The sequence below is a fragment of the Solanum verrucosum genome, unplaced genomic scaffold, assembly GCF_900185275.1.
Source record: "Solanum verrucosum unplaced genomic scaffold, falcon-dt-bn FXZP01000260.1, whole genome shotgun sequence".
Lineage (NCBI taxonomy): Eukaryota > Viridiplantae > Streptophyta > Magnoliopsida > Solanales > Solanaceae > Solanum > Solanum verrucosum.
In genome coordinates, this window is record NW_026019972.1 from 212359 (window position 1) to 228970 (window position 16612).

The following is a 16612-nucleotide window of genomic DNA, read 5'->3' on the forward strand; positions in this document are numbered from 1 at the left end:
TAGTCCATTTTCTACAACTATACTTTCTGTTTTGTAGGTCCACAACCAATTGTCGGCAATCGATGCTCCAAGAATCTCATAATTTCATTGATTTGATTTTTTTGGAATAAATGTAGTTGCCGCAGATTCATTCTTGTGCAAGATGCTCTAGATCCGAGGAAAAATATTACCTAAATTTCATCTTTCTGATTTCTCCCTATTATCTTGGAATCTAGCCATAAGAAGATATCTTAGTTTCTCCAACAAAGTTATGATTGGCTTGTCTCGAGCATCGAGAATCATACTGTTAAAATATTCACACATATTATTCAACAAAACATCACATTTAACACCTGTAGAAAAATGTGATTTAGACCATTCAGTAGGTGGTTTTTCATTCAACCATGCAGCAATTTCGGCATCTAATTCATGCAAATTTTAAAAAATTCCACAGTTGAAGCATTTGCAGCAGCCCAAAGAGCATTTTTGAGGGACAAACCAAAAAAAAATCAGCCTTCTTAAAATTATTATGGAGATGTCGCACACAAAATCTATGGTCAACATATGACAAAATCTCGTTAAATGCTTCGACAAAACCTTTTTATTTGTCCGACATAAAGGTCTAGATTTATTGATTGTCAATCTCTAAGTCACCAGCCAAGTGGTTTAAAAATCATGACCATGTCTCCTTGGTTTCCTTTCAACAACGACATATGCTACTGGAAATATGTTATTATTAGCATCTAGATCCACTGCTGTCAATAATTGATTCCCATACATTGGTCCCTTCAACCAACACCCATCCGCACCTACTATTCTATGACATCCAACCCTTGAAAGCCTCTTTACAAGCAACAAAACATAAGTAGATTCTTTGAAATCTATATGGCTTAATAGGCATCTCAGTATCAGTAAACTTCATATAAATTGAAGTGCCTGGATTTGTTTTGTCAATTTCATGAACATGGTCCCAAAGAATGAAAATTGATCTTTTAAATTTCCATCAAGTAATGCAATTGCCTTTTTTATAGTCGTCCTAGCTTGAGTTAAAGTAACATGAGCTTTAAGCTCGACACTAACCGTATCTCTGAATTCAGACATCTTCCATCCCCTATTATGTTTAATTCTATCAAGATAGGTCCTTGAAATGAATGAAAAAGTTATCGTCTTGTTATAATGGTGCCAATTTTTACAACTATGTGAGGGACTATAAGTTTTTACCTGAAATGTATTTTCCCTGTGCATTTTTTACGCCATTATTTCTCAGCTACAATCATTGTGTATACACTTTGCCTTCATCCTTACTTTATCATTCTTTTTCCACCAAATATACCTTCTTTGGCTTACCTCGTGAGTTGTTACAACATTTTTGAACTCTTTCTTGCTTTCGAAAGTGTATTCCAAAGTCAAAATTGGATTTTTTCCATCAGTCTTTGCATTGTGCTTTGGAAAATCAAAACTTTCATTGTCTGAATCACCATCGAAACTCTTATTGTCTTCAGAGTTAACACAATCAGGATCCCCATCTTCATGTAACCTCTTCTTTTAAATTTCATCAGTAATAAACTCTCTGCCATCCTCAAAACTATGTTTATAGTGTCCTCGTTTATCAACCATCGGCTCGTCATCGGAGAATTCATTTTCAGAATCCTCAAAATCATCTCCCGAAGATAAGTTTTTCCTTTCAAACTCTTTGTCAACAGGTCCAACGATGTCTTCATTCTCTGGAATGCGACTAGTTCTGCAACCAAACTCAATTGGATCGTCTATTCCAATATAAGAGTCCAAATGCTCAAAATATAACTCCACTACTCTATCTTTAGGGATAAATTTGTTTTTATGTTATGCACTTCAACCTCCGTGGAGAATAATCTCCATTTGTTACTAAGCTTCTCACATTTATGCCAAAAAATTATTGAATCATTCAGGTAACCACATAATTCAACCATCTTCTTCAAGCCATTCAATTCAACATAATCAAAGTAGTCAATGATACCACCAACATACTGTTTGGTTGGTTGATGTTTTATCAATCCTTTATGATAAACTTTGATACTAAAAAATGACTCCTCGAACACAGAATCTGCAGCTAAAAGATTACATATTTTAGCCGATTAAGACCGCATTCTAGATGTTACAAATCATGTATATTTTGTACACCATAACTTCTAAATATCTTTGAATACACAAATAAAAAAAAAGCCAACAGTAAAAAATCAAAAAGGTTGATTTTCATATCACCAAAAAGGAAAAAACGAATTTTATATAAAACGATTGGAAAATAGTACTAACAACCCTGCAAATTTTGAATACCAAATAGGCTGAACTTTGGATTGCCTAGACTAAAAGTAAAATAAATTCTCGATCCCTTGGAGTATCTTTTGATTAACATCGTGCAACAATGGAAAAAACTTGTGTCGGTTGATTTTACAAGAAAAAGGGTTTTTTTGTTGGAAAGGCGAGATTGTTGTTTGTTGGAAAGACGAGATTGTTGTTTGTTGGAAAGGCGGGAGTTTTCGGTCTTTGGAACTGATCCAAGAAAATAGAGGTTTTGTTTAAGATTTTTGTATGTCACGTGAGTTGCACATCTCTGTTTAATTTGACAGAATTTTTTTGTGTCGTTAGGTTTTAGGGTGAAAGACTAAATTGATAAGTTTTTAACATAGATAAAGGACATTTTCCATAAGTTGCATATATGAGGGACCAAATCAATCTAAGTCTATACATTAAGGGCTATTGTGATCATTTTCTCTCTCATAATATGAAATCATGAAATGAAATCAACATGAAATCACATGTCCAAACGCTAATTTCATCTCTATGAAATCACATGTCCAAATCCTACAAAGTAAAAAGTACCATAATTATAAGATTAATAATTTAAAGTATTTAAAAAAAATGTAAGCTGTGGTAAAAAAAAAACTGCTTAGCTCTCAAAATTTGAACATCATCACATAAATTGAGATGAAAATACTATATATAATTGCCTTGTTGGTTAAATGATCAAGATAAACAAAAATGATTAACAATTCAAAATACTTAAAAAAAACATATAAAAATTGTCACTAATTTTTTTTGTTTGACTCTCAATATTTAAATACCGTCGCATAAATTAAAATGAAAAGACTACAAATTACTAGTCAAACGATCAAGTTGAACAATTATGTATATAGGTCAAAAGAAGAAAAGCATACCTCAGGGAGTTCTCTAATATGGAAGGGCGGTCTTTTTATAAAAAAATAAAATAACAACATAAATGTCTTAAATATTGCTCAAAATTGATGAAACCTTTTAAACTCAATTAAGAACCTTTATGCTTTTGATATAGCATAGATTATATATAAGAGAATAGAAAGAAAGAAACTTTCCTTGGAAAAGAATAGATAAGAAAGGTTTATTAGTGTAGACATATAGGAGTCGTTTGGTAAAGTGTATAAAAATAATGCTAAATAAAGTGTATTAGCAATGTTTGGATTAATAATGCTTGTATTAGTAATACTTGCATTAATTATAGATTAGATTATTTTTATGCATTATTTGATTTGGTACATTAAAAATAGCATGCATTGCATGAAAATGTTTATTAACAAAGATATTCTTCACAATTATGATGGAAAATATGTAAGAAAAGGTTTTAAGGAGCAATTGTGTCTTTAAATATTCAAATGCATGCATTAAAACTAGTATAACTTACCTAAATCCCGTAGTATAAATTAGTATTTATGTATCATGCCCGTATAATTTGACGTAGCTATGTATTATATAAAAAAATATGAATATGATAAATAATGATTTAGTTATAAACTAGTAATGCACATACATAGCAAGCATATGATACATAGTCAATAAATTGAGCCTATTGTTCGTGTTTTCCTATAAAAAAAAACAGAAAAGAAAAAAATAACTGAAGAACTACCTCTTGATTAACTTTAAATGATTGACTAGAGAGAGAAAATATTTAGAATTCAAAATAAAGGAGTGATAAAGGTAACTGGAGTATTACTCTAGTGATACAATGGAGTGATTATAGGCATGAAAAAAGGGAGAAAATAATAGAGTTGGAAGATTGAAAGTTATGTATCTGGAAAGGAGAGAATTTGAGAAAAAAGAGAGATTTTTGTAATTTTTTAAAATGGTAGGGAATAATAAAAAAATATGATAAAAAAAGATGTGTAGTTAGGTAATTTTTCCAAAAAATTACCAATAATACCTAGAAATCCATCATATTAGTAATACACACTAAAGTGTATAATTAATGTTTAATTTAGTTATACATAAGTTAAAAAGAAAATACCAAATAAAAAATTCATGCATTATTTTTTTGTAATACATTCTATCAAACAACCCTGTATAAAAGACAATGTAGCTGCAAAATAGGATGCAAAATCTAGCCGTTGACATTGTCACGTCAGCCGATCGATGGCCATTTTCTCTCTCTAAATGTCGAGACATACCAACTTCTCTCTCTTATCAGACAGTGACCTGGAATAGATTTGAATATTGCTGGCACCACAAACTTTACCAAATTCTAAAAACACCCCCAAAACCTCTCACAAAGCTGCAAAAGCCCACTATACTGCAAAATTTTCATTTGAAAAAAAAAAAAACACAGAGTAGCCCTCTTCTCAGTTCAGACCTTTTCACTTCCAATTTCACCCAAAAAAGAAGTGCATTTTCTGTTAATCACTGTTTTTAGGTTTCAAAATCTTTGTTTGTGAAAGTTGTTTTCTCAGATCTCTTGTGGATTCAATGGACTTGTAATCATTTTTAGGTGAGTTGATGTTTTTCAGAAGCATCTGCATTTGTTTGTATTATTTAATAAGTTATATCTTATGAACATTAGTGTTATAAAGCTGAAAATAGTTCCTGGGTCGGAGATCTATTCTACTTTACTCACTTTGTTGGCTTGTGCTATTGTTACTTGACTTGATTTGGTTTTTGACTTCTTTACTTATGCTGTGTCATGTTTGTTTTTTAACATTGGTTTGGACTTGAGAAGTGAAGTCTGCGTTTTTTTTTATGTGTACTGTTTGGTGGTCGTATAATACTGATGGTACAAGTTTATGGTTTAGCAGGTGGAAGGAAAAAATATTTATTTTATATTTGAAATCTGAACTTTGATAGTTGATGGGTTAGCTGTGATTTTTCTGATCCTTGGTGTTTTAATCTCTACATTGTGTTTGATGGTTGTTTTCTCATGTAGTGTGTGGCATAATTTATATATATCTGATTGTTACCTACTACAATGAAGAAAAGAGACTGTTTTTGTATTGCTTAATTGTACTTTAAAGTCTCCCCTTTCTATAACATGATGTATGTCTTGTGATTGTGGTTTCTAGAATTGGGGATTGCTAGTTTGCATTTTTCTAGAGCATGATGGAAGTTGACAATAACATATCTGTTTCCGTAAACGGGTCGAGCTTTGGAAATGGAATTCGCCAACTTCCAGAAGTAGTTACTGGCAAACTAGATGATGTTCCTAATGGAAGTTTCAGTGTTAAAGGATTGGAAAGAAGTTTTCAGAGTGCTGTGATGGTGAATGATAGTGAAACTGTTGGTTCCACTGCACACGAGGTCGCACACGAATCAACCACGACTATAGAAAACAATCCCTGTGCCAGTTCTGAGGTAAGGGAGTTCATTGCTGGATTATTAACTTGATTGAGTCTTTTTTACGCCACAATTACGAGTTTTTTCTTTTCTAGGGACATGAAGCCAAAGAATCTCGAGAGTCTAAGAACTCCAAACAGCCCAAAGCTCCAGGAAAAGGCAAAAATACTGCGTCCATTGGTGTCAAGAAAACCAAAGATGGCAAAGATGCATCAGCTGGTTCTGTTGTTTCAAATGGTTCCCTAGCCTCGCAGCAACGGTCTAAACAGGCTTCTTCCCTTGGTGTAAAGAGTAAATCATTTAACGACAGAAAAACTGCTGATAACAATTTAAAACCCGCCGTAGCCCGTATAAATGTCAGTCATGCTAAGGTAAAGATGCATATCGTCATTCTTGTTGTAGACAAATACAGCTTAGAGCACAACAGTCTCTTTAGTTTGTTAGTTTATGTGCTTCTGTGTTGTTGCTCATTATTACTAATGTCTATCTTCTTGCAGCAATCTGGCCAACCTGATGCAACATCACCTTCTCCAAATGCTGACGGCCTTAAGTATGTCCTGTTTCCTCTACTAGTTGTTCCACTATCTGTTGCATTCAGCTGTATGACATTTAAACCAAGAATTTTCTGAGAGATCCTAATCCCTCTTTTACTTTGTGTCTGAGTTTCTTCAAGTCTTCTTTTGTGCTCTTTACGCAATGTAAGATATCTTATCTCCACGATGGCTTGTGAACTATAATTTCCATCTCCAGGGAGAAAACAAACCCGATATCTTTGAAGAAAGCTGCCCCAAATAAAGCTGATGGAAATGCAGAATCACCTTTGTATCCTATATATGCTGATCTTTCTTAATTTTTTCCTCTACTCTTTGCTTTCCTCTGTACTAGAGATTTTTTTTTTCTTGGATGCATTTGTCTGAAAGGATGAAATTTCCAGTTTATCCTTAATCACTTTAAAGGAGTCCTGCTGCAGATGCCAAGTCTCGCAAAGTAGGTGCTCTTCCAACCTACAATATGAGTTTCAAGTGCGATGAGAGGGCTGAGAAAAGGAGAGAGGTTTGTTCTCTCCTCGCATTAGCTGTTGGTTTCCATTGTAATCCTATCCTGGAAACGTGATAGAGTTTGTTTCTGTTTCATTTGAATAGTTTTACTCTAAGCTTGAGGAAAAAATCCATGCGAAGGAAGTCGAGCAGAGTAATTTGCAAGCCAAGACTAAGGCATGGTGACTGTTGTGCTCTATCATTTTCATGATGTAGAAATCTGGTAATGGCTTCTAGCATTGCCTTTTAAGACATTCATTTGTGCTCTTTGTATTTGTCAATCAGGAAACTCAGGAAGCTGAGATCAAAATGTTAAGAAAGAGCTTAAAGTTTAAAGCAACCCCCATGCCAAGCTTTTATCAGGAACCCCCTCCTCCCCAGGTGGAGTTGAAGAAGGTAATATTTTCTCTCTTTTATATGTCACGAAACTCAGCAATAATTCATGTTCTATGACGAAAACATCTATTATAAAAAAAAAAAAAAGAATTACATTTTAGGCTCTTTATTTCTTTGCATTCCTTTTCTTCCAAATAGATAGTATCCTCAATAGGTGCTTAGACTTTAGGTTTCTATAATACTACTCGTGTTAGGCTCTGTATACTTGATGTATCAGGATTTCATGATTGGTCTGACAAAATTTTAACCAACTTTTATGTGTGACCTTAAGTGACTTAATACAAAAAATAAATGAGTCATGTCATATAATTTTACTTAAATAGAAGAGTTAGGACTCACGTAATGTGAAGCAATAGTCAAGTCTGATATGTCCATTGTTGCTTTGGCTGGCATTAGTTGGATGCTCTTTTGATAAAGGGTACTTTGGTACAACTCTAAACTGGAAACTGAAACTTATACTTTTAGTTGTTTTATCAACTACTTCATTGCTCACTGATTATAAATTGTTTTTGAAGATTGTCTCTAACTTGAAATTTTGGAGTATTTTTAGTTGCTTCCAATGTATTAGGCAGATTTCTGTTATCTGATGTGCATAATTTCTAATCATAACTTTTTCATTTATAAGTTCAGAATAACATTATGAAACAATCATTACTGCTTAAAACAACCAGATGATGGCATGTCAACATGTTTATTATCTGAAAATGTTACTTCAGAAAAATCAGCAATGTGGGTCGGGGACTTTACTAATAGACTCCATTGATATTGACAATAAACATCAATAATAGTGGAAACATTCTTTAGATATCAACCTGCAATTCACTAAATGAAAATGGTGTTCTTTTTCATAGTTTGTTAGACTGAGCATTTAATTAATTTTAATACTAGTAGTCCAGAAAGAAATCAATTGCTGGTGTATGTTCCAGTTATGTTCTATGTTGCTCTAACACGAGTGTGGGTATCAGTTATGGGTTTGGATCTAGAGGTTGGATTCATCATTAGATTTATTTTAAGATTGGGGAATATGGATCTGAGTATGGATATCAGAGCGGATGTGGGTCCTGGATACAATTAACAAATATATATGAGTAATATATAATTATATATGACAATTAGTTATTTAAGATTGTTGAAAAATAACTTATTTTTTAATTAACAAAGTGATCTAAATCCATTATTGTTACTTAAATTAAATGAAAAAAATGTCTATTACGTAATTATAAATTGGTATACATATACTCCCTCCATCCTAATTTATGTGGAACTGTTTGACTAGGCATAAAATTTAAGAAAGTAAAGAAGGTTTTTAAAATTTGTGGTCTAAAACAAATCTTGAACATTTGGGTGCCTATAAGTCATTTCATTAAGGGTAAATAGGAATTTTAAAGTTAAGTTGTTTCTATTATAGGAATGTAACGTTCTTTTTTGATAGACTAAAGAGGAAAGTGTGCTACATAAATTGGGACGGAGAAGATTATATATATATATAATATAGTAAAGATTATTACTCATAATATTGAGTTAAGGTGACATTTTGTATAATGTTGGTATTGGGTATTAATTAATCATAAGAATGTTTCAAATGTAAATGCTAATGCAAAGTCGACCATATGTTAGAAAATGCAATTATTAATTAAAGGTAGGTGGCAGTGTCAATCAACAACAACAACAACAACATACCCAGTGAAATCCCACTAGGTGGGGTCTGGGGAGGGTAGAGTGTACGCAGACCTTGCCACTACCTCGTGCGAGGTAGAGAGGCTGTTTCCGGAAGACCCTCAGCTCAGGTACATCAAATCCAAGTAAAAGGCGAGGAAGACAGTGTATATACATACCATCCAATACGAAAGATAAATACAATCAACAAAGGAAGACAATGACATCAATAAACAATGAGAGAAGTGAAACGCAATAAACAACAAAAGGCTATCGATCTCACAGACAAGAACTGCAAGTGCAAGACTAGGACTACTACACACGCTAACAACCCCTACCCTAGCAAGGAGAGACAACACGCTAGCCCTACTAACCTTCAACCTTAATACGAGACCTCCACTCCTTCCTATCCAGAGTCATGTCTTCGGTAATGTGAAGCTGAGCCAAGTCCTGTCTAATCACCTCTCCCCAATACTTCTTAGGCCTACCTCTACCCCTCTGCGTACCCTCTACAACCAGCCCCTCACACCTCCTCACTGGGGCGTCTGCGCCCCGTCTCTTCACATGACCAAACCATCTCAGTCTCGCTTCCCTCAACTTGTCCACCACAGAGGCCACTCCCACCTTCTCCCGGATAACTTCATTCCTAATCCTATCACTCCTAGTATGTCCACACATCCATCTCAACATCCTCATCTCCGCAACCTGCATTTTCTGAACATGAGAGTTCTTAACTGGCCAACACTCCGCTCCATACAACAAGGCCGGTCTAACTACCACTCTGTAGAACTTACCTTTAAGTCTAGGTGGAATTTTCTTATCACACAAGACTCCAGAGGCAAGCCTCCATTTCATCCAAGCAACCCCAATGCGATGTGTGACATCATCATCGATGTCACCACTTCCTTGTATTACAGACCCAAGATACTTAAAACTTTCTTTCTTGGGGATGCTCTGTGTGGCAAGTCTCACTTCTACATCTGCCTCATCTAACGCATCACTGAATTTGCACCCCAAATATTCTGTTTTGGTCCTACTCAACTTAAACCCTTTGGACTCAAGCGTTTGTCTCCACACCTCCAATCTCGCATTAACTCTGTCCCGCGTCTCATCAATCAGTACTATGTCATCCGCAAATAACATACACCATGGGACCTCCTCCTGAATAGACCGTGTCAACTCATCCATCACCAAAGCAAATAGGTGGCAGTGTCAATCATAAGTAATAAAGACAATAAAAAAGAGATGTTAGAAAAGTAATGAAAAAAACAAGTTAAAAATTGAACTTTGATATTTATATCAAAGAAACTTGGAAAATATTACAAGTAGGGAGCAAGCTCTATCCAAGTCTTCTTATGAGAGAAAGAGAGAGAGATGAGAGTGTTTCTTGGAAGATAAGGCGTGTTTTACAAATGGAGAGGGAGGCAATTTATAGACAAAATTGCTCTAGTTAAAGTTCTACAATAGAGCTGCAGTAATGCTATAGTATCACTCTAAATAATTTCAGTCCATGTTTGCTAATGTCATGCATGACATTGACTTTGATAATGCTTTGGTGATAGCATTATGATGTCAATTTGGTTAAAATTGATGCAAAGACTGGTCTTCTATATCTTCAAACTCGGTTTTTTCTGACGGCTGCTTTTGATTGCCCAGGAGCTCAACTCTGAGTTGTTGAAGAATTTTTTCCCTTTGTTGGATGAAATCTCCTTTGTTATTTGAGTTGGCTCACTGTGTAGTTGCAATTGATTTTTGTTGTAAATATGAAACTTGGACTACATCTATTGGGGTCAGATGTCCTGGATTGCGTCGGGACCATTTATCCAATTTCGACATATAGGCCTCTGATGGGTTCCAACTATTGTACCATTTACAATGACCTTGGAGGAGTAGCCATGTGAGTCCTTATGTCCTTCTGGTTTGTGGAAAGCAAAATTTTCAAAATATATCCACGGGATATGAAACCTATGGGAAAATTACAAGAGTACAGAAAATTGATGTTCATTAAAAAATCTTTGATAAAACTATTCATATCTCGCACAGAGGGAGTAAAGATCTCAGTTTTGTGACCATATACAAGCCACCATTGATGTAAAAAACAATGAGAGAATTCAGGGGCTAGTTGCTTCCCTCATAGGAGAAACTAGGAATGTTTGCCAATGTCATTTTGGAAGGTGAACACATTCATCCACACTCTTTGTTAACCAAAATAATTGTAAAATTAGGATTCGAAAGGTTGGGAAATTCTTTTATACTTGGCTAGGTGCATGCCCCATTCCATAGGTGAGATTATTTTACTTATCCACATCGTGGTATGAGTAACATATGTTTGTGTTTGCTTGTCTTTATGGGGGTTTAAACAGGCAAGACTGGGTCTTTGTGAGGATAAATTCATAAAAGTTTTTGTGTATGCAGGAGTTTTTTTTTTTTTTTTTTGGATAAAATTGGCTAAAGGGCTAATTATTCTCTTAGCTACCTTTTGGGGGTTGGAGTGCCAAAATTCAGGTTCAATTTATATCATTTTTAAAGCAAGTTGGTTTATCAGAGGAGGATCCTTTGTTGGAAAATTGGCTGTGGTATTGGTGAAGAATTGTTTTGTTTGGTATTGAACATACTGTGCCACTGTTTTGTGAAAGATTAAATGAATAATTAATGGGGCATAAAGAATCATTTTATTTGATTCTTATGAATGAAATATCATGAAATTTCTATAGTTGCTTTTTTAAAGAGAATTGATTCATGCTTCTAGTTAGGATATTATACTAGGTAGTTCAATTGAAGTCACATACTCACTTTGGCTACTGTAGATTTGTTTCTTTATCAGCTGGATCTAACCTTTAATACTGGAAAGACATCAATGTTGATTATTTTAGTTTTGCATATTCTCTATCAGCTGTAGTCACATCAGCTCCCTCAAGATTAGATGTCAGTTAAACCAGGTCAACGAGATGGTTATGCGTCTAATTTCTCATATATAAGTTGTCTTTGATCTTAAAGGAAATATTCATGCCTTATAGCTCTAACTATTTGGATGACTTCTTGGAGGTATAATTTATCCACAATCTGTTTTCTCACTTTCTGGCATGGAGCACCTATCTGATGAATCAATTGCAGCAAATCATTTCTCATTTTGCTTTCTGGCACAAGATTATAAGTAATTGGATGAAGGACATTCAATATTTGGAAAAAAATGACAAGTAAATTCTCAAAAGAATGTATTAGTTGCATGTATGCACATAAGGAGGTGTCTTTTATTATGGCTTTTTATATTACCTGTTTTCCTGTTTTTCCATCTGGGACTTAGTTCATGGTTATCACATGCATAATGGTTATTTTGTTCGGGGGTTCTATCCAGTGTTATCAAAGGCGAAAAGCGCTAAAAGGCGCTAAGGTCTGGGAGGGCTTTAAAACACAAAGTGCAAATAAAGCGTGGCTTTAATGAAAAAGGCGCAAAGGGAGAAAAATATGACCAAAGAAATTAAAACTTTTTTATGATAAAGTGAAATATCAATCGTTTAGTGTCACTTCTTCATAAGAGGCTCATTGGCAAGGAAAAGTTTGTCTTAGAACCTTGATGACGACACTGAAGCGCACATAAAGCGAGGCGAAACGCTCAACACGTTTTGAGCCTTGCTTCAGGGCTTGAGCGCGCCTTTGATAACACTGGTTCTATCTTTGTTTAAATTTAGATCATTGGTTATATCCAGAGATTTGTTTCCAGTCAACATGGAATGAAATGAACCAAGGAAATGTTCTTTAAGTTTGCCAATTTATTGTTCTGATTGATTTTATGGTCCATTTTTTAAATGCTATACAGTTTCTTAATGGCAACACTTGTCCTGCACTCTTCATATTTCTAAAATTTCATGATACTACACTCTTAATTCTGATTTCCACTCTACTACTAGGTTTGACTTGTATCTTTGTGAACACTAAACCTTTAGCAAAATCAAAGTATACTTTCATTCTGTGATAATTAAACATAAATGCATTCAACTTAGTTTTAAGCGTGGTATGTCTACAAAGGAACTCATGAACTATCAATGGTTAAGTTGGGTGGCTTGGTAATGTTGGAAAATCTTCAGTAGACTAGAAGTGGCTCGCTCCTTTCGCTACCTTAATGTTAAGATTGACATAATAATAATAATCATGTGCTGACCTGACCCTGTCTTAATTCCTGGTGGATTTCTTTTTTCTTTCTTACCCCATTTATAATTGTATTATAAGGTACACAGCTCAATGGTCTAAACTTGTTAAAGTTCACCATTCACTTTTGTGACTCTCCGAGTGTCTGAGTAAAGTGGGTGTGCCTATATTATGATGCAATCATAGACCATTTGTCTAGTACCTACTAGAAAAATATCAGCAATTATTCAAATGTGAGGATACGAAAACTCAAGGAAATTTGCACATATTGATCATAATTTATGACTCTAGTATCTACTAGAAAAAGAAAAGGATCCTCTTTCAGTCTTTCTGATCTTCCTAGTATGTCCTAAACATAATGAAGCTATAAATTGATTACCCTCACCCTGGCCCTAAACAATCAGCTTTATCCAAGGTCAACAATACAGTATGATAAAAATGGGTTGAGGTGAATTATCAAGCAGGCAATCATCCCATCAATGACTAACTTGTTTAAAATGGGGTCATGTGACAATCTAGAGCATCCTCAGTTTTTGTAATCATAGGTCCCTGGGATCATTTAACTTTGATGATAGTAGGATGTAAATGCTCTTTGTAAATTCTTATGTAGTCACTGTCTATCTGTAGATCAAGTATTGCTCATTGATTACTCAATTAGAAGCTTGAATATCTAACAGAACCCCAGAAATTTAGGAATATTAGAAGGTTTGGAGTCGGTGAATTTTCTCTGCGATAACCAAACAATCAGATAAATTATGCAAGAGTATTGAAGTTACCTTTGCTACATGAACTACTCATTTGCTGATGTACCCATGTCTAATGGGTATGACATGGATGTGTGTTCTTTTGTGTAGATCCTTACAACATACCCAGTAAATCCCACAAGTTGGGTCTAAGGAAGATGATGTATAAGAAGTCTTACCCCTACCTCATGAGGGTAGAAAAGCTATTTTCGATAGACCCTCGGGTCAAGTCAGGCACGAAAAAGCAAGAAGGAAAAATAATACATTAGAGAATACCAGTAGCACCAACAAATAATATGATAGCCGAAGCAAAAGAAACAACAGGTAATAATACGTAGTTTAGAAAGCAGGAGGAGGAAAAAAATACTACTACCACTGATAAGGGAAACTAGACGACTGCCTACTAACCTTCTACCCTAATTCTTGATATTCAATATCCTCCTATCTAAGGTCATATTCTCGGTAAGCTGCAGGTGTTTCAGATCCTGTCTAATCACCTCTACGCAATACATTTTTTGGCCTACATCTACCTCTACTCAGACCCACCATAGTCAACCTCTCACACTGGGAATCCGTGCAGCTCCTCTTCGCATGCCCACCTTATCAGCGTCATGTCCCTCATCTTGTTCACCATGGAGGCCATTTCCACTTTGTCCTGAATATCTTCGTTCTTAATCCTTTCCGCCCCATACAACATAGTTGGTCTAACATCCACTTTATAAAACTTACCTTTAAGAACTAGTGGCATTGTCTTATCACACAAAGACACTGGATGTGAGCCTCCATTTCATCCACCCCGCTCCAATATGATGTGTGGCATCCTCTCAATCTCACCATTTCTTGGATTATAGACTCAAAATACTTGAAGCTATCTCTCCTAGGCAATGACTCGAGTATCAATCCTCACTTCCACATTTGCCTCGTGGGTAATGTCACTGAACTTGCACCTGTTTGTCCCGCTCAATCTGAATCTCTCCTAGGCTATCACCTGAGTATCTATCCTCATTTCCACATCTGACTTGTAGGTGACGTCACTAAACTTGCACCCGTCTTAGTCCTGCTCAATCTGAATCCTTTAGACTCCAGGATCTATCTCCAAACTTCCAAGTTCCACCTTATCGTTAACCCCTTGGGTGTCTCGTCAATTAATACTGTCATCTACAAATAGCATACCCCATGACACCTCTCCTTGGATATGTTGCGTCAGTACATTCATCACCAAGGCAAATAAAAATGGACCAAACACTGATCCATGGTGCAACCCCATCACAACTGGAACATACCTGCACCTGATACTTAGCTATACCGAATTCTATATTAGAAAGGAAGTTGCTTCTGCCTTTTCTTTTCCTTCAAATTACCAGACTTGATAGTGTAAAGACAGCTTAGCAACACTGAAAAGAAATATCATCATCATCACAAGAACGCTATTTATCTGCTCATATATGAAGATGTGGCATGTGTAGACTGGTTAGGTTTGATTTGTTTAATGCAGCAAATTCGTAATTCCAGTTCCTCTTGCTATCAAATGTGCTTGTTGACAATACTTTGATATTGCCAATCCTTTTCAGTTTGTATTTAGCTGAGCCTGAATGTTCTGGTCATTGTTGAATATACTGCACCATGGTCTGGCTTCTTTTTACTGCACGTAAAATTCACACTAAATGAGCTCATGTCAAACTCTTAGCTATTGCTATGTCTTAATAGAACTCTAATGCTGATCTTGCTGGTTTGTTCTCACTTCTTAGTCATTTCCTGTTCTGTCTGTTTTACTTTTGACTTGGACAAGACATTTGATTTTCTGGTTATGCCTTTTTTCACTATTTAATGATGTAGATACCAACAACAAGAGCTAAATCCCCCAAGCTTGGCCGGAGAAAGAGCTCCCCCACCAAAGAGGCAAACCATACTAACATGCACACAAGTAGGTTGAGCCTGGATAAAAGTGCATCTCAAAATCCTGCTAAAGGACATCCTCCAGACAATGTCAAGAAGCCTACACGGAAATCTCTTCCAAAGCTGCCATCTCAAAAAATCAACTTACTAAGTAATACAAAAAAGCCTTCCCCCATCAAAACGAGCATATGTCAGGAAACAAATGAAGCTGCATCTAACAACATGAGTGCAGTTGCTTCTCAACCAAACAACGCACCTGAGCAAACAAATGAAATTGAAACATTTGTTCAAGAGCATGAAGCTACATCTGTCGTTGAAACAAGCCAGAGTAAGACTTTTGTTGAAGCTCAATCCGAGACTAATGTGGTGCAGCCACCCCATTGCAGTGGAGAAGTGAAAGCAAGCACTGAAGCGGTAACAGATTCATGAAGCACCTTCAGTTCCTCTTTGCCTAAAATAGTGAAAAAGGTACGAATAAGACTTGGTTTGTTTGACGAATGAGGGTATGGAAGATATTTCACCAAACAAATGATGTTTTGTCCATAGCAACAAGGTTGGTCTAGTGTTCTTATTCTTTCAAGATTACTGGTTTGGTCATTTAATGTGCAGGAAGCTTCAACACATTATAAGGTTGTCATTTGCACCGTTTTTTTGGGGCTAATTATGATTTATGCGGCTTCCTGTGTCTCCTGATGTTGGGTGATTGAAAGTTTTGAGAATTGTCTTGAAGCAGCTCAAGTCTTGAATTAGTAGAAACTTTGGTGCTCATTGGGCTTGTACTGGCTGTTGGAACTGTTCTGTTGAACATCATAGGTTTTGTTTGTTAATCAACATGTATTTATAAATATCCATATACTCTTTACCAGGTTTGCTTCTCCATGCACCTTGATTTTCAATTCAATTAAGTGATATATTTTCTTGAAAACCATATTCTATTAGGTGTAACTCTCACAACTTGTAGTGAAAAGATTGTGACTCATACTAGCATTCTGATGTCGGATCGGTTTATGGCTACTCATTTCTAAAGTTCTCTGAAATAGGAGTCCCAATCCTGTTAAGGTACTAGGAGTTGTTTTGGTCTTGTTATAGACTTATTTGTCAGTAGAAATTAGAAAATATAGAAAAATTACAGTGCTACAGAAACTATTT

At 35.4% G+C, this 16612-nt stretch overlaps 1 protein-coding gene across 1 annotated transcript; it reads left to right on the forward strand.

The window, feature by feature from the left end:
* Positions 1-4589: 4589 nt before the first annotated feature.
* LOC125817194 (protein WVD2-like 5) lies at positions 4590-16312 on the forward strand. The gene is made up of 9 exons (XM_049496739.1): positions 4590-4750; positions 5319-5607; positions 5685-5960; positions 6087-6139; positions 6340-6411; positions 6546-6642; positions 6732-6803; positions 6912-7022; positions 15404-16312. The coding sequence occupies exons 2-9, from the start codon at positions 5353-5355 to the stop codon at positions 15890-15892; spliced, it is 1425 nt and encodes a 474-aa protein (XP_049352696.1). The 5' UTR covers positions 4590-4750; positions 5319-5352; the 3' UTR covers positions 15893-16312.
* Positions 16313-16612: the final 300 nt, after the last annotated feature.